This window comes from Clytia hemisphaerica, unplaced genomic scaffold, assembly GCF_902728285.1.
Source record: "Clytia hemisphaerica strain Z4C2 unplaced genomic scaffold, Clytia hemisphaerica genome assembly, whole genome shotgun sequence".
Classification (NCBI taxonomy): Eukaryota; Metazoa; Cnidaria; class Hydrozoa; order Leptothecata; family Clytiidae; genus Clytia; species Clytia hemisphaerica.
In genome coordinates this window covers 1,493,771-1,513,906 of record NW_027103851.1, presented here as the reverse complement: position 1 = coordinate 1,513,906, position 20,136 = coordinate 1,493,771, and the positions used below count along the sequence as shown (strand labels likewise).

The 20,136-nt window shown below is 34.9% G+C and overlaps 4 protein-coding genes across 4 annotated transcripts in view; all 4 read right to left on the bottom strand.

Annotated features, from left to right (window-relative positions):
• Nucleotides 1-140: 140 nt before the first annotated feature.
• Nucleotides 141-3,215, bottom strand: LOC136807736 (aspartate aminotransferase, cytoplasmic-like). Its single transcript, XM_067064349.1, has 4 exons — nucleotides 2,928-3,215; nucleotides 1,886-2,561; nucleotides 641-1,657; nucleotides 141-367 (listed from the first exon to the last, which is right to left on the bottom strand). The coding sequence occupies exons 1-3, from the start codon at nucleotides 3,184-3,186 to the stop codon at nucleotides 1,375-1,377; spliced, it is 1,218 nt and encodes a 405-aa protein (XP_066920450.1). The 5' UTR covers nucleotides 3,187-3,215; the 3' UTR covers nucleotides 141-367; nucleotides 641-1,374.
• Nucleotides 3,216-3,414: 199 nt separating this feature from the next.
• LOC136807735 (ER membrane protein complex subunit 4-like) lies at nucleotides 3,415-4,785 on the bottom strand. The gene has a single exon (XM_067064348.1). It carries the CDS (start codon nucleotides 4,725-4,727, stop codon nucleotides 4,194-4,196), a length of 534 nt encoding a protein of 177 aa, XP_066920449.1. The 5' UTR covers nucleotides 4,728-4,785; the 3' UTR covers nucleotides 3,415-4,193.
• A 12,525-nt stretch (nucleotides 4,786-17,310) lies between these two features.
• LOC136807827 (uncharacterized) lies at nucleotides 17,311-17,928 on the bottom strand. The gene has a single exon (XM_067064449.1). It carries the CDS (start codon nucleotides 17,926-17,928, stop codon nucleotides 17,311-17,313), a length of 618 nt encoding a protein of 205 aa, XP_066920550.1.
• The window catches only part of LOC136807826 (uncharacterized), a 7,762-nt gene continuing 5,550 nt past the window's right edge, over nucleotides 17,925-20,136 (bottom strand). The window contains exons 4-5 of the mRNA XM_067064447.1: nucleotides 18,723-19,218; nucleotides 17,925-18,431 (exon numbers count right to left, since the gene is read on the bottom strand). Coding sequence (XP_066920548.1) covers nucleotides 17,925-18,431; nucleotides 18,723-19,218 — 1,003 coding nt within the window. The remainder of the gene's footprint in view (nucleotides 18,432-18,722; nucleotides 19,219-20,136) is intronic.

The following is a 20,136-nucleotide window of genomic DNA, read 5'->3' as shown; positions in this document are numbered from 1 at the left end:
ACACTTTTACTAAAACTTTGTAATAGCTGGAAAAAAAGTGAACAAAATGTTGAATCAAGTTAATTCACAAGGGAACGAAATCAGATTTTGGAACAGAAGGCTATTTTTTTAAAGAGACATAAATAATTGAAAAAAACTAATGAAATTTCTTTTTTAATTTTGCTGTCATAAAAATACTAGTATCAAATTACACTGGAACTATAAATCAAATAAAATCATGAGAAAATTGTCAAGAAAAATAAAATAAACATTTTTTGTCTTCTCATCAAGGTGATATTATATAAGACTTTGCTAAATAACAATCAAATAAGCTGTGCCATTTTAAAATGTCCAGTTGAAGTAATTTTATTGTTTTCATAATATGCACCTTCATGGGCCCCGACGAGCTTTTTGAGTGAGGGGGACAACATTTTGGAAAAAAACTGTCGCCCACCATGGTTGGGCGACGAAGAAAACTTTTTACACCCTCAAAACACCTTAAAACGATATCTATTTGGGGAGAATAATAGTTTTTGTGGTTTGCTTTGGTCTCAAACCAGCTTAAAATAGTAACTCTTAAAAACGTATGACATGGTCCACCAAAAAGTGGGGGGGCCATGGACCCCCTGCCCCCCCCCCCCCCGTTGACGGGCCCCATGACCTTTGCAATGTCTTCTGACATTACATCTCGGGCGCAACAGCTATTTGGTTTCAAGTGACGTATTGACTGATTCTACATCACTTTCAGGCAATCGGCTAATGGTTCTATAATATATGCAATGTTTAGAAGATTATTTCAATGGTGCACATTATAAAAATGTTTTTAACTCATTACAAAAAAAAAAAAAAAAACCTTCACCACGCCACACCACAAAAATGCACAATTATTTACGGAAAAAAAATAAAAATAAATAAACAAACATTTCAATGACTATGAACTGATAACATTATGTAAACCTGAAAAAAATTTTAAATATTGAAAATCATAACATAACATTAAACTGAAGCAAAGAAGAAAGTAAAGAAGCCTAAAAAAGGATTTCCTTAAGCAGAATTAGACTTATTCAGAATTTCTCAAAAATGAAAATAGATTGCATCACTGGAAAACTTTCTCGCTAAAAAAATTGTTAAAAAAAAACTAAAAATCTAAGTCAGACAATAGATGTGAAATATCTAAAAATACTAATTTTTCCCAGTGACAAAATCAGGTTGATAAGGGATTTTAAACCTTTTTCAGTCTATTATCAATCATACTAATTTCTTTCCAAGGATTAAAGATTCTTAACGTAAAACTCATTAATTTTTTGGTTAACAATTTTCTTTGCAATTCAAAATTCACACAATATCAAACCATTGCCAACACCTCACTCGATTAATTAAAAAAATCACCTATATTCAAACAACATTAACGACAACATCTTTAAAAGCTTGAACAACATAATCAACATTACCTTCGGTCACTGCACACATGTTGATACGTCCATTTGGCAGCATATACATGTGATGCTTTTCTTTGAGAACTGCAACTTGTTTTGCAGTCAAACCAGTGAAAGTAAACATTCCTTTCTGAGAAAGGATATGAGACCAATCTCCAGGAACTTCAGCTTCCTTTAATTTGGAATTCAAAAGTTGGCGAGCTCTCAAGATCCGATCAGCCATCGATTTTAACTGCTCTCTCCTAAAAAATAATTCAAACTTCATTTTTACACTTCGTTCTTACAACAATTATAACTTATTAAACTCAACAAGTATTCGAAAATGTAGTAAGGTGAAATCAAGGAGGAAATATAGAAAGAAGTTATGAATTTCCTCAAAAAGCCTGGTTGATTATAATATAATTATTATTATATATCATGATTAGTTGATTTTTTAATTATTTAAAGAAAATTTAATATCTCATACTTACCATTCTGAGTCCAGTGCTTTATTGTTCAAGATTGTAGCAACAATACGTGCGCCATGAGCAGGCGGGTTGGAATACATTGGTCTAATAAATGCTTTAAGATGGCTTTTTACATTCATAGCCAGAGTACTATCGTTGCAGACAACGCCTAGATTACCAATTCTCTCGTTATACAAACCAAAGATTTTGGCAAAAGATTGACAGAAAAATAACTCAACTCCAAGACTTTCAAAGTGACGTAAACTAAAAGCATCAACATCAGGGTCACCAGATACAAAACCTTGGTAAGCAAAATCCATAACACAGATCAATTTCCTCCTAACAACAACTTGACCGAAAGCTTTCCAATCATCTTCTGATGGGTCTACGCCACATGGGTTTTGAGCACATCCATGAAAAATAACAATAGAGCCTTCCACAGCAGCTTCTAAATCACGAATAGCTCCATTGATATCAAGGCTTTTGGTATTAGGATCGAAATAAGCATATTCTTTGATATCATTAAATCCAGCATGAATGGCAATCTTTTTATGGTTACCCCAAGTCGGTTTTGGTACATAAACAGATTTTCCTGCATGGAATTTATTCAAGAATTGCAAAGCCAAACGGACAGCACCAGTACCAGATAAAGTTTGAACATAAGCAACTCGATTCTCAACTAAAGCTTTACTGTCAGGACCTGTAAATAAGATATAATTCATAAAAATAACTTTATTATGCACACAAAATTCAACACAAATTAAAGAGACTTTAACTTATTTTAGAAAAGGATTTTCTTTTTGATTTAAAGAAAAATCTCCCTTGACATCATTGTTCTCAAATTAATTCTGCACAATTTTGAGGATTTTTTTAAACCTCTTTTGATCAGCTGCCTTATTTACCTCACATGTTTTTACTCACACCTAGGACAATAATATTTCACACAAAAGGAATCGTTCTCGATTTGGAAAAAAGCTCCCCTTGTATCATTGATCTCAAAACTTGCTCCTATGTATACCCTTTGTGGATTTTTAACCTTTTTTGATCACATGTCTGGTTTACTCACCTAAAGCCAATTTGCTGGCTGCTGAGCAAAAAGATGGCATTCCTTCTATGGGAAGATATTCATGATTCAAGGTTTCGTCATTTGAAATTTGTTTCTCAACAGTGCGAACAACAGGAAGCACCAGGGGTTTGCCTTCCTCTGTTCGATATGCACCAATAAGTAATGACACCTTACGTGGGTCAGTATCTGCAATCAACTCATCTCGGATACCAAAGATCAGATCTGGAGGACACAAATCAACATCAGCAAACATAGACATGGTTGTACTTTTAGTATTTTATTGAGTTGCTTAAAAATAAATGAAATAAAAGGTATACTATAACGTATCACACAAGCTTTGACATGCCCTCGTGTAAAAGCCAGGTAGTATTTAGAGAACTATTTTTAAAGCTTAGCAGAAAACTGCGAAATTCAATATATTCAATATTAAAGAAAGAAGCAAAAGTTGCAATAAATCAAAACATAAATTTGTAGTCCTTTATACACATACAGTGAAAGATTTAATTTATTGTACTTTTTTTCCTACTATGTCACTATTTCAAAATAACTAATTTAAAATTGTTTATGTTATAAGTGTTCATGTTGCAGCCTAGTTTAAAAAGGTTTTGAAAAAAAATAGTGTAAACCACATTATAAACATTGAAAATCACATGTCTGTGCACACGTGAATAATAAATGTCTTTGACAGATCATTTGATATAATCATGACCTGCTAAAGGAATAAAAGAAAACATGTTGTTTGGCTTATCATGATTATACAACATTGGAAATCAGCTAATGACATCATTAAGCAAAGATAATGTTTGAAATGGCTTCGAGAGATTTCTCAAGGAGATTCACTATAAATTCTATTTCCACTTGGGCAAAAAAACTTATGATACTCAGAAACTCAAAAACTTTCAAAAGTTTTGAAAGCAAATTTCAAATTTAAATACTTCATCATATAATTTATAAATTAAAATAAACTTAAAATCTAGACACTTGAAAGCGAGCTTTTTTATAAAATCTCACAAAATCATATGTATAGTATAAGTTTAGCGAGGAAACAAAAAATAGAAGTAATTATCATGAAAAGTATGCTTGAAAATAATTGTGCAAAAACTTATCATGTTGATGAAACATGTTTATATAATTTCTATCCAGTCATCGCCAAAGTCTAATAACATTATATAAAAATGGGTTTCATAATTATATAATATTATCTCTTGTTGTTCTTGAAAACTTGTGTTGACTTAAAAAGTGGTTGAAAGATTCTGACAAGTTAGCTTATTGAGAGAGTCCACCAATGACAAACTCAACCCGTTCTCTGTGTTCTTTGAATGCAAGCCAATCAGAGGGAGAAGTTGGTAATATTCCCATTGAGTGACATTTCCAAAGTGCTACACAAATTCCCAGCACATTACCGAACAACCAGACAATCTTTTGCAGAATTGCTGAATTAGAATCTTGATCCAAGACTTTGAATGTATCCTTGAAGGCCATAACAGCTTTGATTGGTCGAAACACCATCATACCGATAACCATAATAGGGAAAATTGATATAGAGCTACCGCTCATATACATTATAAACAAATTCATTGGCACCTGTTTGATAGGGCCAAGGGCAATGTTCCAGGATCTCTTTGATATCAGTTTTGCATCAGCTGTTTCTTTTCCAGTTTGTGCCACATTTGCGCGGCTTTCAGAAAATCCAACTGATTCTAAAGTGTCTTTACTTTTTAGCTTTAATGGAGCCCCTTTAGGTGGTGAGTTGAAATCAACAGCCCATTTACTTCTTTTGGCAATTTGTTTATTTGACATATTTTGAGCGTTCAAATAGTTTAAAGCTTCAAGATAAAAGTTTGGAGTATAAATAATAATTTCATGTCATGTACTAAATTAAAAATTACAATATTTCACTGTGCCATGCATGGGAGGTGTTTTTTTCCTCTGACACACATTATTACCTCTGATATCTTTGCATGCTTTTTCCTTTGATTTTTTGAATAGTTGAAGGTTCAACATTTTTTGATATTATAAATACAATAGTCAAGAAGTATTAAACCTTCAACTATTCAAAGTGGAAACACAGAGCAAAACCCACAGAACAAAAGGACAAGACAAATCACAACAAAAATCTAAAATGAAGATCCACAAAAAGCTAGATGAAAACATGTGATACTTTTGTGATACACGTGACTGCTCACCGCTATACAAGAGTTACTGAACAAGTGAATCTGTAGAGAGGATTGAGACCTGGAAAATTTGAGAAAATATGACATTGCCCCTGGATCATTTTTGTTGTTTGAAAGTATGACAAAAAAACATATGAAACCGAAAGTTTAATTACATAAATTGTTGTGGAAATAAATATTTAACACGAATGTTTGGGAAATCAAATCTTCTTGTTATAAGGATCTTTAACACTGTCTGAATATCAATGGTTGTTATAGACTGATTATCCCACTGGTGCGGTGGTAATATTTCAGAAAATCACATACAAAACTTAAAAAATAACTCAAAAATTTCAAACGAATCAGAAAAGACAACAGACAGAAGTATATATCAGTGTACGTCTCCCCTTACGCAAATTCTTTGAATTCTATTGGCTGAAGAGAAGAGCACCCTCTCCACCAAACTGCCGACCCAACCACCTAAAAATTGCCCAATACTTCACATAGGGCCAACTATAAAATAATGAATAACCAGCCACCATGCCATTCATCATTTACAAACTTTGAGATCCCCATAACTTGGCTATTAGTGTTTGAAATTCTTTGAATTCCTGGAATAATGAGTCAGAAAATTCCTCTGTAGTCACCTGTATTGTGCTCTTCCAGAAAATGTCCGTACATGGGGGGGGAGAATATATTCTCTGGGTAGTAGCAAAAATCATCAAAATTTGCCTTGTCCAGGGGGTAAATTTGCTCTGTCCGGGGGTAATTTGGGTTGTCCGGGGGTAATTTGGGTTGTCTGGGGGGGTCAACTGATGCTTGTCCGGAGGGTAAAACCCGTTGTCCGGGGGGGGGGGACCAAAAGTAACTTTGTCCGGGGGGGGTAAATCACTGAAATTGTTATATCCTCCACCCCCCATATTCAAATTTTTTCTGGAAAAGCCCATGTGTAATACATCTTTCCTGTGTGTAACTGCCAAGATAGATTTCAAATAAAGTTACCATAACATTAGACATAAACTCAAGCTCATAAATCAGCAGCAAAGGTGCAAGTGTAATCCTTATTTGGCTGACAGTAAATATTATTATTCTCCTCGGAATTGCAGAGCACAATGACATCTATACTGTATTAAATCAAAACATTGATTTTGACCCCCCCCCATAGTTAACTGATTTTAAAAAGATATCACATCACTAGAAATCTATTCAAAATGGAAAATTTAAAAAATTTGACTTTTAGTGGTTTTGGGCGGTTTTGGGCGGTTTTCCGAAAAAAGGGGTCTCCGGTAGCCACCCAGGGGTATAAGATATGGAAAAACGGATTTCAAATTCGGAATCAGCATGAAAAATTAATTTAAAAAGATTTTTTTGGACCCCCCCCCCTAATTATTATACTAGAACAGTGCTCACATCACTGGATAACGACTTCCTTAAATTTGATGAAGAATTCATCGGTTTAGACAATGATCCACTTCGACACTCTCGTTTGCGTGATTTAACTTGAAAATATGGATATTGAAACTAATTACTTAGGTATCAAGGCCTGTTTCCATCGATCGGGCGAGCGTGTACGCTAGGGCAAAATTCTTAAAATGTATTTAGGCGCTAACTCTGCGCGATCAGTGTTTGATTTCCATCAAAATTGAGACTCATACACAATTTGTATATTTTTTCAAATCTCTTTCATCACCAGGTTATGGTATATATTTATATATTTTTGCTTATTCAATAGTGTTTCTATTTCTTTATTGGTTGAAAAATTACTATTTGAGATGTGCGCTCAAAAAAGTTGAAACATTTTCAGCATCGTGCAATTTTTAAACTTTGCCCTAGCGTGCACGCTCGCGGAAAACGAACCAACCTTGAGAATACATATGTTTCACGCTTTCAAAAGAATTAAAAACAGTAACTTTTCCTAGCAAATCATCAATGTAGAGCCAGTCTAAATCTTTCCTCACTGCAATTGAAAAGTGGCCTCCTGGATTTCTTACAACTGACCTTAGCTTGTAAGTTATATTTTCTGATGAATCTGATGGTGTATTTTAACTATATTCATTAGATTTGGGGCTAATTCAACAAATAATACCAGAGGAGTAGGTGTTGCAAAAAAGTGATCAGTGACATTAATAGATTGCTGGCATTGTTGGCATGTAACACGCTGGTTAAAAAAGTTTTGTTGCAGTAGAATATCAGGCCAATTGTTTATTATGTCAACGTTTTTTTAAGTCTGCCCCATTAGAGAGATACTGAAGAAAAGTAGACACTTCACCATGACACCTGGATTGACAGGTAATGCAAAACTCATTAAATTCGTACCGCGTCATAAAAATAGCTTTCTCAATATCCGACTCAAATGAAAATACATTTTCTTGAAAAATTTCTGAAAATTGGGCATAGCAATCTCTTGGATAGAACGAAGGGCAATGTCTCAAAACATAGTTCCAAACTGGATTTCTCACATGAATTGAAAGAACCTCAAAAAAAAAGGGAAAATTACTATGCTGATACTGAAGACGTAATGTCTCATATTCATCACAGGCTTCTAGCAGAACCTTAACAAAGAGGCTTAAGGTGCCCCTTTCAAGAGCAAACTGTTGTATAGTAAAAAAGACAGAATAATAGAACATTTCAATAAACGAATCTATGGCGCAGCTGTAAATACCAGACAGACAATGTCTCCAACACCAACATGGCTCTCTGAATTTGTTGTGTTTTTTTTTAAACTGTTTGAATTTTTTTTTATGACAGAGCTTCATGCTCTCTGTGACCGCGTGAGTTTACAACTCATTCAGTCTGCAGGGTATTGACAGCTGAGTCACCCTGAAGAAAGTGTATAAAGAAATACTTACTTCAAAAATGATTTTATCTTGTAAGAAGTGTAAAATTTTACTTCGAGATCTACATCGGCTTGTCAGCTCAACTTGAAAGTCTTAACATTTATCTCCCTAGCGGGGCGCCACAGCATGTTTTTCATCTATTCATGATTAACATCGTTATCTCCGAAAAAATGCTTTTTTTATCTCCGTAGTAAAACGCCACACATTTCAGAAAACCAGCGATTCTACAAATATCTCAAATTTGTCTCAGCTGCTCAAACCTTTAACCAACAAAATTCTGTAAAACGTGCAGAAAAGGCATGAATGGGCAAGTCAAATTTTAAAATATTCAAAAGGATAGCGCAGTTGTGACAAATTTTGGATCCAACTTTTTTACCCGTATACAAGATTAACTGCCTTCGGCGGTCGATTATCCCTTTATTTTCATTCTTATAACTTTTGCAAAAAAAGGAAAAATAGAAAATTTGTATTTTTTACTGCTCTATTCACATACTGAATGTGAAAGATCTTCTATGTGGCGTTTTTTTGCAAACTTCAAAAAACTGATTTTTGTCCCGCCTTTGCAGGACTTTGGCTTAAGTGCTTGTGTGCATAGCATAGGGTACCAAACATGTCCAAACATGTCTTTCCTGTAATTTTTGTATGAAGAGTTAGGTCTATACTGCATGGGTTGACCCGGGTGAAAGGTTCATTCACTTAAGTGAACTGCTGTGAGTGGGAATCGAACCTCAGTCGCCTGTGCAGCAACCAAGGTCATGACCACTATACCACAGCACCTGCAATTCCCACCCCTGCCCTCATGGTAACAACTGCTATTCCTATCCCACCCTGACTCGCTGCGGGTGAAATTATAAGGTCACAGCTCAAAACCACATGTTTTCCCATGGAAATGAAGAAGCATTTCAATGTTAGCAAAGAAAAAGAACATGAAAGAACATGTAGGGGAAAGGTGATTTCTTCAGGCCTTTAAAAGTTTACCGCCAACTACTCTAACTTGGGACGATTGGTCGAAACATGGGACTGTTTAATATCTGGCCTGTATTTTCACTTACTGTTAAATCTCTTTGAAAAAAAATTTGTTTTCATAACTCCACCAAGTTTATCAATCATACTTTCTGTCATAATATGTCATGATAACTTTTACTGATAGCGCATCCTTTTTAACTTTATTGTTTTCATTCAAAATGACCAGACGCTGATTGCAGAATTAGAGAACGCCCGTCGCCTGACTGCCTATCGCCCGATGGGATTAACCAATAACGAGTGTGTAACTTGCCACGCAAGTGATGTCAAACTCTCCATTCGCGTGTGTTCCACTACGGATTTTTTTCATATTTCGATTTAAAAGCCTACTCTGTGCAAAAAGGAAATTGTGTATTTTTTAATACGCCGTTCATTACTTTAATGGGATAAATTTTCGCGGGGATTAATTTTCGCGGATTTCGCGGATTTGGGTGTCATCCGCGAAAATAAGTCCCATTGGAAATTTGAAAAAGGCCCATCCGCGAAATATTTCTAAACAAAACTCAAAATATGTCAAATAAATACTATTTGAATGGTTACTTGCATCAAAGAGGCGCAAATAATGTGTATTTCAACAACCAATATGCATGATTTGACAGTAAAAGTCACAAAATCAAGAAAATAATGCCCCCCAATAGTGCCATCCGCGAAAATTAATCCCCGCGAAATCTTAAAATTTCGCGTATGAGCTCAACCGCGAAATTTAATCCCCGCGAAAATTTATCCCATTAAAGTAACTCAAATCAAATGACTTTGGAGGTTCGGTGAAATGGTGCCCGAATTATTGCCGTCCCATGTTTTGTCAGATAGTACCAAGTTAGAGCAGTTGACAGTATCTTTTTCAATAAATTATTGGCCATTACCTCATGAGGTCGTTAATTTTGGCGGTGATGGTAGGGAGGTCAAATGCGCCAGTATTTCCGGCGTGAAAAAAAAGAAAAAAGAAAAAAGAGTCTTCGAGTGACTTTATTGACCCATAACTTACGGGTTGGTCTAAAAAGCAGGGTAGCCAATGGGGTAGCCAATTGGGATAGGTTATGGGGTACCTCTTTTTGCCTAAACTTTTGAAATCTAACCTGTTTTCATGTGGAAATAATTATTACAACATCTTGTTAATGATTCCATGTAATAAAATTTAAGATTCCTTTTGAACTTCAGCCACAATAGCCTTTTTTCCAAAGGTACTGAACTTTGTTAGTTCTCAAGAGACCTGGCGCCATTTTGTCTTCCTTCTTGGCTTCGTTTGAAAATTTACAGACCCGAATAAAAAATATATACAAAACAGTTTTAATGTAATTCGATGATAATAGCTTTGGAATCGCCTTTGGGCCATATGATGATCTCTAATCTTGTCATATCTTAACAATCCTTTGTTATTGAATCTATTGTTTAATCTAAATCATGTTTAGATGTTTCAAACAATTAATTCCTTTCAAAATTGTTAAATATGGCAGCTTATAATAGGTACAAAAAGTCTTTTGAAATAGCTCTATTATAATGAAGCTCTATCTCTTACTCCTCGTGCATTTTAACATGTGGTAATTTATATCTTTGTTTATCTTTGGAATCATACATGATCAATCTAAGTATCAATCAGATTCATGCTCCCTGGTCAATAAAATGTGGTTCTATGCATTCATTTTCGGTATTTCTATTCTGGTCTGTAAAATATTTAGGCACCCCACAACCTAGCCCAATTGGCTACCCCAATTGGCTACCCTGCTTTTTAGACCAACCCATTACTCCAATACTTTCAGTTTTGCATCCAAACTTTTTTCCAATATAGTAGAAAATTTATTAGAGATGAGAATAAAAAAACAATCACTTTCATATCATTTTTTCTATCGAAAGTTACATTCATTTCCCCATCAAGTGTTGCAATCTTGAGAAAGAAAATGTCACGGCACCAAAAACTTTTTTGATCGAGATGTAAACAAACAGCTGTTGCTATTGAAGCGATGCGCATGGCTCTGCCCCCCACCCCTTATTTAGGGGGTGTAAATCTAAAATCGGCCTAAAAGTGGGTGGGAGCTGTCTCATTTTTTTAAACTCAGGGGGGAGCTAAAAAAGTGGGGGGACCTGAAGGGCTATACTAAAGTTCTGGGGGCTAATTACAATAATCAAGAAATTGTAAAAATATTGTTTCGTTTGGTTTTAATGTTCTGTTTTTAAATATTCCCAGACGATCTCAATCGAACGGAATCGATGATCGAACCAGTCAAACAGATTGCATTCAAAAATAGAACCCCAAAAAGTGAGGTTTTCAATCACAACCACTTTTTAGCCCACAGCGTTGACATTCTTGTGGCTGCTGTGTAGTACAAAATTCCATAAAATAAGGAAATTGATGAGCTTTCCAAAAATGTGGCCCTCTTTGAAGTTGAGTGATTCAGTCTTGAAATATAAGATGGCAAAGTGAGGGCAGGTTTAGTGGCTGTATGTCATGTGGCTCACTCAACAGGTTGGCTTATATGTGCTGTCCTGCTTTAAAACTTCAATATTTTTCAACCGTTTTTCTTGAAATTGGTAGTTTAAGGTCTGATAAAGATACTTATGGGTTTAATTTGTGGCTGCAGGGTTTTCAATAGGCTTAAAATGTGGCTTCAATCATACTTCAACCACTAATTTATCAATTTACACATTCCAGGTTGGGTTTTGTTTTCGAAACATGAATATTTGCAAAGCCTAAAGCAAAACAAACACAATCTGACACAAAACAGTGTCATTTTGAGAAAGAGTGTACATTTTGTGGCTGCAAATACCAATTTTTGTAACTATAATCTTTTGAGCTGTTACATTAGGTATTAGTTGGCATTTTTAGGGTTGGCTTATGTGCTGTCCTGCTTTAAGACTTGAATATTTTTTAATCGTTTTTCTTGAAATTGGTAGTTTAAGGTTTTAAGATACTTATGGGTTTAATTTGTGGCTGCAGGGTTTTCAATGGGCTTGAAATGTGGCTTCAATCAAAGCATATATGAAAAAAATCGTCAACTTTGAGCCGCAATTCTAGCCCAATGACCCAATAATTTTGGTTCCATTTTTGATATCTTGTGGATAAAAGCTTTTGCTACGAGTTTCATCTGAAAAAATGATTTTTACTCATTGAACAAATTTGTGGCTGCTGTTTTATCAACATAGTGTTTTTCTTGATTTGTGCCGCAATTTTGGCCCATTTTACAAAATTTTTTTTTTCAACCTACTTCAACCTACTTTAGAACCAATATTGTGAAGTTTCGTTTTAAAAGATTTATTTTTAAAAAGGATATTCAAATCTTTTTTTTGCTGTTTTTGAAAACCTCACGCAATTTTTGAATGCCATCAACAACATTGCGGTAATATTCGATTGAGATTCGATTGCGTTCGATAATCGAATTTCAAACGGTTGATTGCGTTCGATTTGGTTCGATTTGGTTCGACTGGTTCGATCGTCGATTCCGTTCGATATTGAGATCGTCTGGATAGATAACAACAGTTCAACAACAAGGTAGGTTGGTGGTCCACACCACCACGCTTAGCCTGGGAATCCAAGCGTTAAACTTTTTGTTCACAGTCTAGTTTATGATATTTTTGCTGCTTGTTTAACGCTTGGCGCAGGTAACTTGCCTGCAGGGAGATTTTTCCCTGCAATTCAGTTTCGGCTTGATTGGCCAGCTTTTGGCGTATTACTTATAGCAGTACTTTCGCGCGCATTTTGATATTTTCGATGCGCGCGCATAATTTATGGAAAAAGCTGACTCTGCAGAAAAAAAGGAAAACAAATGAAAATGAAAACATAGATTCATTTCGAAACAAAATGGCTGTTGGCTGGAAGTCTCTAAATGCATGTGGCTGATGTTTTGATGTAGTTCTTAGTAGTTTTGAAAGTCTTTTAGAGCTTGTGAAAGAGTTTTTATGGTAAGTTAATTATGTGTGTTTGCCTGGGTTTCCAAAGTTCAGAAAGTCTGTCAACAAAAGGGTTCACACACAGACTGTTTATAACATTCTGTGTCAGACTAATCTACCTGCACCAAGCTCTATAATTTTAGAACTTTGTGAGGTGAGGTATTTTTTGTTTTTTCTAAGATTATGAGCTTGGATTCCCAGGCTACACCACGCTGCACCTTTTATTTTTTGTATAAGCCACCAACACTAAACTTTGTTGTTGAAGTGTTGTTTTAAATGCTTAGGCAAAAATAAACTCCACCTCTTCCAGACAGTCAGCCTCCTCAACACCCAAGTGCAACTTTCTTACCATGTAGACGGACTTTAATGCCAAAACTGGAAGACATGGACATGCCAAAGGTAATTATTTGCATTTTGAATTTTAACAAACGACAAAACGTCGAGACCGACTTTAGGTAACCTGATAACAGATTGTGTATTTTCTGGCCCAGTACGCTGAAGCTCTAAAGACGTGGGCGAAAATATACAGTTAGTTTTTAGCGATCTTTAGAGCTTCAGCGTGTCGCGTTAAAAAAACTCCACAGCTGCTATCAGGTTAACTTTAGGAAACTATATGAGAGCTCATTAGTGAGGTTAAGTAAATTGGTAAAATCACGACGACGAACGAAAATTTAACAGGCTAGTGAGTTACAACCAATCAAATTTCGTATTTTCACTAGCCTATTACATTTTTCGTCCGTCGTCGTGATTATCCTGGTATGCTTAACCTCAGTATTATCTTTTGATTACATACAATATTTACATGTAATATCATATTCGGGTCTTATCATTATATTCCTTATGGCTATTCCTGTTTAACGTAGTCTAAAAGTATCGTATATCATTTTATTATTAGTAATATTAATATAGACCTAATATGGTGTGCATGATTGCCGAGCCCTACTATCAGAATACAAAATGGCGACATTTCCTGAAATCTACAATTCTCAATTTCCGGGACACGAAGAGGAAACGCGAAAAGGCTTTTCTTTCGGAAACGCTAACCGCTAAGGAAAATATCCGCTTTCTGTGCCTTTGAAAAGACGGAAAAGAACGTAATTTTACCGTTCGAATTTTCCTGTAATGTAATTATTCGAACTACTACTATTAATTCTGGCGAGTATTTTCAAAATTAGAGAGATAATTTCAAAACATCGATGCCACACTTTTAAACAGGACTTAATAAAATGTTTTTCATAATTTTTCGAAGTATTTGTTCAGTTTGTTATTCAAATAATGAAACGGTTAAAAATTCGGCAAGTACAAAACGCCTACTACCTACTACTTAATACTTACTACCTACCCAGTTTGTATACATTACAGACCAGAACTCTCCTTCGCTTGTTCGAAATCTCTATTCTAAAAAAATTGGTTTTGTAATATCTGAATGCTAACACACAAGTCTTTGCTTTATATTTACTTGAAAAAAGTGTTATCTAAAAGAATATTTAGCATATTTACGTAGTGAGTAAATATTCTCTTCGCCTCATATAAGTATACTGAAGTATAAAACAAAAGGCCATTATCTTGATTTTTTCTTTTTCCTAAACCTACTCTCTCTTATGACTCTTATTATAAGAACTTTCCTTTTTCCTTAACATACTCCTTCTTATGACTCTTATTATAAGACGATAAGAATACACGTAAATGTCTAAAAAAGGCTCTGTAATATAAATAGGGGGTCAATCTATCTATATCCTATTGTATGATCTGCATCATATCAAATGTTGCCAAAATATTTCTTGGAATTGGTTTGCGAAGCTTTTAATATTCATTAACTGTGTCAATATTTTTATCAAAAATTTCATTTTGTCAATACTTTGACATGGTCAAATTGACACGTCTAAAACAGCTCTTTGTAGTATTTTCCTACTGAAAATTTCTACCTTGCGATATTGAAAACATCTTATTGAGCACAATAATAATCTTTGCTACATAAAATGAAGTCTACAAAGGTCATATTTAACGACCCTGTCAATAGTTTGGTTCAAAAGGGTCATTTTGTCAATAAATTTCAAAGACATGTCAAAGGATTTTCAGCTAGTACCCAGTGAAACCATGAACATATAAACGACTGGACATCCATCTCCTTTGTATTTTTGAAGATAACACTGCTAGCTTCGTTGCCGCCTCGTTAAAATCATCAAATGAAACAATAAATTTTGATGATATATCTCTTGGGAATACCTTGCTAACAACGTCAAAACTTCGACAAAAGTCTCTGTTGTTCTACTTTTCTCAAATCTTTTATCTATATCATAACAAAGAGAACAGAGGCAAAATCATCGTCAGTTTGTCAAAACTCCGACTAATATTTCCAAATTTTGACTTAAAAGTGTCTAATAATTTTAGAGAGTGTCACATTCTAATTTCAATATTCTTATGACACAGGCTCTCAACTTTGGCAAGCTATTTTTTTCAAGTCATAAAAAAAATTATTGGAGTGACAAAAGGGATTCAAAAGTATACACGCAGTTGAAATTCTGCATTTCAGAGTTGAAAATGTTGATAAAATATATTGCAAACTCGTGAAAAAATTTGAAAATAATTTTTTTATGCATTAGGAGTAATGTTCAAGCTCTATCAATCATTTCACCTAAACAATTCAAAGAAATAAGATTATGACGGAATATTGTCGGATTTTTTATACCAATTTTGAAATACAGGCGGCAACGAAGCTCGCTTCAAATAGACAATAAAAGATAGATGTCCAGTCGTTTATATGTTCATGGTGAAACATAGGGCTCTACTTACTTAAAGTATTTTAACTTTTTAGATTGATCGATTCTTATAAATAAAACTGACATGAATAAATAAGAATGCGAAGGAAATATTTTTCTCTTCTACGAAGAAGTGTGTCTGTAAACTTTATAGAAAAAGCGCGGGAAAAAGTCATAAACAAAATAAAAGAGAGAAAATATTTTGAAGTCTTCAAAGTACGATAAAAGAAGAAGTTTTAACTTTTTTACCACCAAAGTTTCAGATTTTGCTAATTCTAACATGCTGAATATTTTAAAGGTAATTTCGAGCCATTTTGAGCTATTTTACAGTAGGTAGTAAGTAGTAGGTAGTAAGTATTAAGTAGTAGGTAGTAGGCGTTTTGTACTTGCCGGTTAAAAATTTCTTTTCGTTAGCTAGCTATATGTACTAGTAATCTCATGGTTATAAGGGAAATTCGGGATAAATTTCAGAGGTCAATTTTGAAATTTTTTGAAATTTAATTTCCTAGTTTTTAGAAATTAAAAGTTTGGGCGAGAAAGTCGCTTTTGGGTTATTGGTTAAATGCAATCGAATATTTCAATATGGGAGTTTATAGACTTTCAGGTTATATTCTGGAACCTTATTGGACCATTCTTGAACTTTTTGATCCGACCCTCCGATCATAAGGTCCTAATTATTACCCTGTTTTTCTCAAATATTATGACCTTGATAGCCAAGGGCAAGTTTTCAGCCAAAATAGAAAAAAAAATTCCCAAATCTTAAGTCATTGTTACCACAGTTTTGATTTTATACTTAAATATATCTTATATATTCGCGATTTCGCGAATTTTTTCCATTTTCGCGAAATTAAATCCACCACAAAACTGGCGGAGATACTAGTTCCAAGTCTCCATTTCATTTATAGCAAAAAATGGCTATTTTCAGCTGTTTTCTGGCTTATTCGCGAAATTAAATCCACGCGAAATATTTTTAAACACTGACTCGCGAAATTAAATCCAGAAAATTTCGCGATTTTTTAAGCTCGCGAAATTTAATCTCGCGTAATTTAATCCGGTTAAAGTAGTATCTCCCCGAGGGCACTCGATTTCGAAACGACGGTATGTGCCGCGCAAAATCTGCTTTTCAAAATCGTACCCTTACTGTGGCTGTGAAAAGGTTTTATTGATGACTGGTCAAAATATTAAGAACTTAAGTAGAAAACTAGAAATCCAAACAGAAAATAGACAACGAAAAATGTAAAGTCAAGTTCTCAAGTTCTTGTAAAAACGACAGTAAAAATAATTTTGCTTCTACTAGCACAACACACAAAAACGCTCTCTTTCTCTCTCTGTGTCGAACTAGTTTACAAAACAAAATAGTTACAAAATATAAACCCAACCTAATTTCCCATGAGGGGCAATTATCTAGACGCAAGGGAATGTGACGCAATGCAAAACAAACAAGCCTCGTGAGACGCAATGAAATGAAAAGACACTAAACAAAAGAACTTATATACACCCGGGATTACAAATTAAACATAATTAAAACTAAATCATCAAGTTCATTAAAGATGGCTTTTCTGCCATCAACAACTGGCTCCCCTTCAATATTCTTAATCTTGAAAACTCCTCGGTGGGGAATCGCATTCTTCCAACAGCACAACGTTAGAAATAGGTCGTTCGAATTCACCGTACAATGTTTTAACTGTCACCTTTCTACAGTCACCGTGTTCGTCCGTATTGGCAACAATTATGCGCCCGAGCGGCCATTGGTTTCGCTTGTCGTCCGTCTTAAGCAAAGCAGCACAATATCACCAATTTGAAAACTTCGTCTCTTGCTCGTCCATTTCGTTCGTTCTTGAAGTTTTGTTAAAAATTCCTTTTGCCAACGAGTCCAAAATTCGTTGACAGCATGTTGAACGCGTTTCCATTGTCTTCGTGAATATCCAGCTGATGAATCACTGAAGGCACCAGGTGGTGGTAACACAATCTTGGACTTTCCAGCCAATAGCATCATTGGAGTTATCGGCTTCAAACTCAAAGGATCGGAGATATTCTCCACAGTCAAAGGTCGAGAATTCAAAATACATTCAACCTCACACAGCAATGTCCTGAAAGACTCATCATTGTACGATTGGCTATGTGTCAACAGAATACCATTCAAAACATTACGAGCACTACGAATTTGACGCTCCCAAACACCACCAAAATGGCTCGAATATGGGGGATTCCTTTCCCAAACGATGTAATCAGCATTGAACTCATCTCTCAAAAACGATTTGATTTTACTATGATCAAGACTCCGAAACAATTCTTTCAACTCACTTTGACAACCAACAAAATTCGTACCATTATCACTTCTTATCATTCTGATAGAACCTCTTCTACAATAAAACGTCTCAAACACAGAATAAATGAATCAGTATCCATAGAAAAGACAGACTCAAGATGAACACTTCGACTCGACAAACACGTATACATCACACCCCAACGCTTAACCATTGCTCGACGTTCCTTTACAAGGAAGGGACCAAACAAATCAACACCACAAAAACTGAATGGAGGTGCTTCAAGAGTTCGTTCAATAGGTAGATCTGCCATAATCTGAGTACCAAATTTACCTCTTAGCTTACGACATAGTAAACATTTCCAGATAACAGACTTGACAAGAGAGCACAGACTACTAATCCATATACCATTGTCCCTTATCTCGTTCATTGTTGCATTCCTTCCAGAATGGAAAACTTTCTCATGATAGAATCTGACGATTGACTTTGCAGCTTCTGAATCTTGAGGGATGATTACAGGATACTTGATAGAATCATGTAGTACAGACCTCCTCAAACGACCACCTACACGAAATAAACCAACCTTATCACAAAAGGCATTCAACGAAACAAGTTTAGAATCAGACAAAGAAGAAAAATATTTTTCTTGAAGAAGTTTAAAAATCCATGTTGTTGCTCTGGATAAAACGTCAACTGACAGAAGACTGTCGAACTTAAATTTAGGTGTAGATCTTGTTTTTCTATAACGTTTACGATTCTTTTTTCGACACTTTTCAATGAACAGAAGAATAAAGGACATAACTTTTTTCATCCTCAGAAAACAAGAAAAATGTTTCTCAAAGTAACTTATTATGTCAACAAAATCATCTTTTACGAGCAAAACCTTTGTTGCTTTTTGACTGACTAATTCAGGATCATTTTCAGATACAATATCAGACGAAAAATCTTCAGTTCTCAAAGGATTTTTCCATAAGAAACTTGGACCATTGAACCACTCAGACAGCTTTTTATCATCTCCTTTAACTTTCAAGCCTCTAGATGCATGATCCGCTGGATTATCAACAGAATCAACATATTTCCACTGAGACGAATCAGATGATTTGGTGATAAGCCACACTCTATTCGATACAAACTTCTTAAACCTTTTACTAGAATTTCGAATGTAACCCAATGTACAGGTATTATCACACCAAAACAATTCGTAAGCAATTTCGAAATCCAATTCTTTTGCAATGAATTTGGCAATCTGAGACGAGAGAGTAGCAGCAATTAATTCAAGACGAGGAGTAGTATAATTACTCTTTGCAGGTACAACACGTGATTTACCCATGATCAAACAACAATGAACAGAATTATCAGAATTTACGAGTCTAAGATAATGGCAACCACCGTAGCCATAATCACAAGCGTCAGAAAAATGATGGAGACTAATTTCTACAACCTCGCGAAATTCTTTAGGTTTGAAACAACCATCAATTTTCAAAGATTTCAAATCAGATAAAGATTCAATCCATTTCTCCCATTGAACAAGATATTCCTTCGGTACAGGGTCATCCCCACCGATTGGAAGTTAACAAACACTTTGAAATATCAATCTACCTTTCAAGATAAACGGAGAGATATAAAGACCTAATGGGTCATAAAACGAATTCAAAGCAGAAAGCATATCACGACGTGTTTTTGCAAAGACTTTATCAGGTGCTTCAAACTGAAAGATGTCATTTTTCAAAGACCATAAAACACTTAAAAACACGTTGAACTGAGGAAAACACTTCTCATCTTTTCTTTTAATCACTGGAACAGGCTCCAATGCTTCTGGACAATTTGATGAAAACTTTGTCAAATGGAAACCTCCAGAATCACACAATCTTGACACGTCAGATATAAGCGACTTAGCAGACTCAACAGAATCAGTATAGACTTGAGTAAATCATCTACATAGAAATTTTTTCTAAGTGTATCAGCAGCCTTAGAACCAAATTCAATCTCACCAGCAGAAGCTGTTCTTTTCAAGGCAAAGTTACTACAACTTGGTGACGAAGAATACTTCAAATGATTCATCTCATAAGTGACAGGTGGCTTGGAATAGTCACCATCCCTCCACCACAAAAATTGATGAAACCGACGTTGACTTTCAGGAAATTTTGATTTGGAAAAACATAGATTCAATATCAGCTGTGAAAGCAACTTGTTCCTGGCGAAATCTCATCAAAAATCAAACAACATTGGTAGCTAGATCAGGACCTTGCATAAGCTATTTGTTCATACAGAAACCTTGTACGACGAAC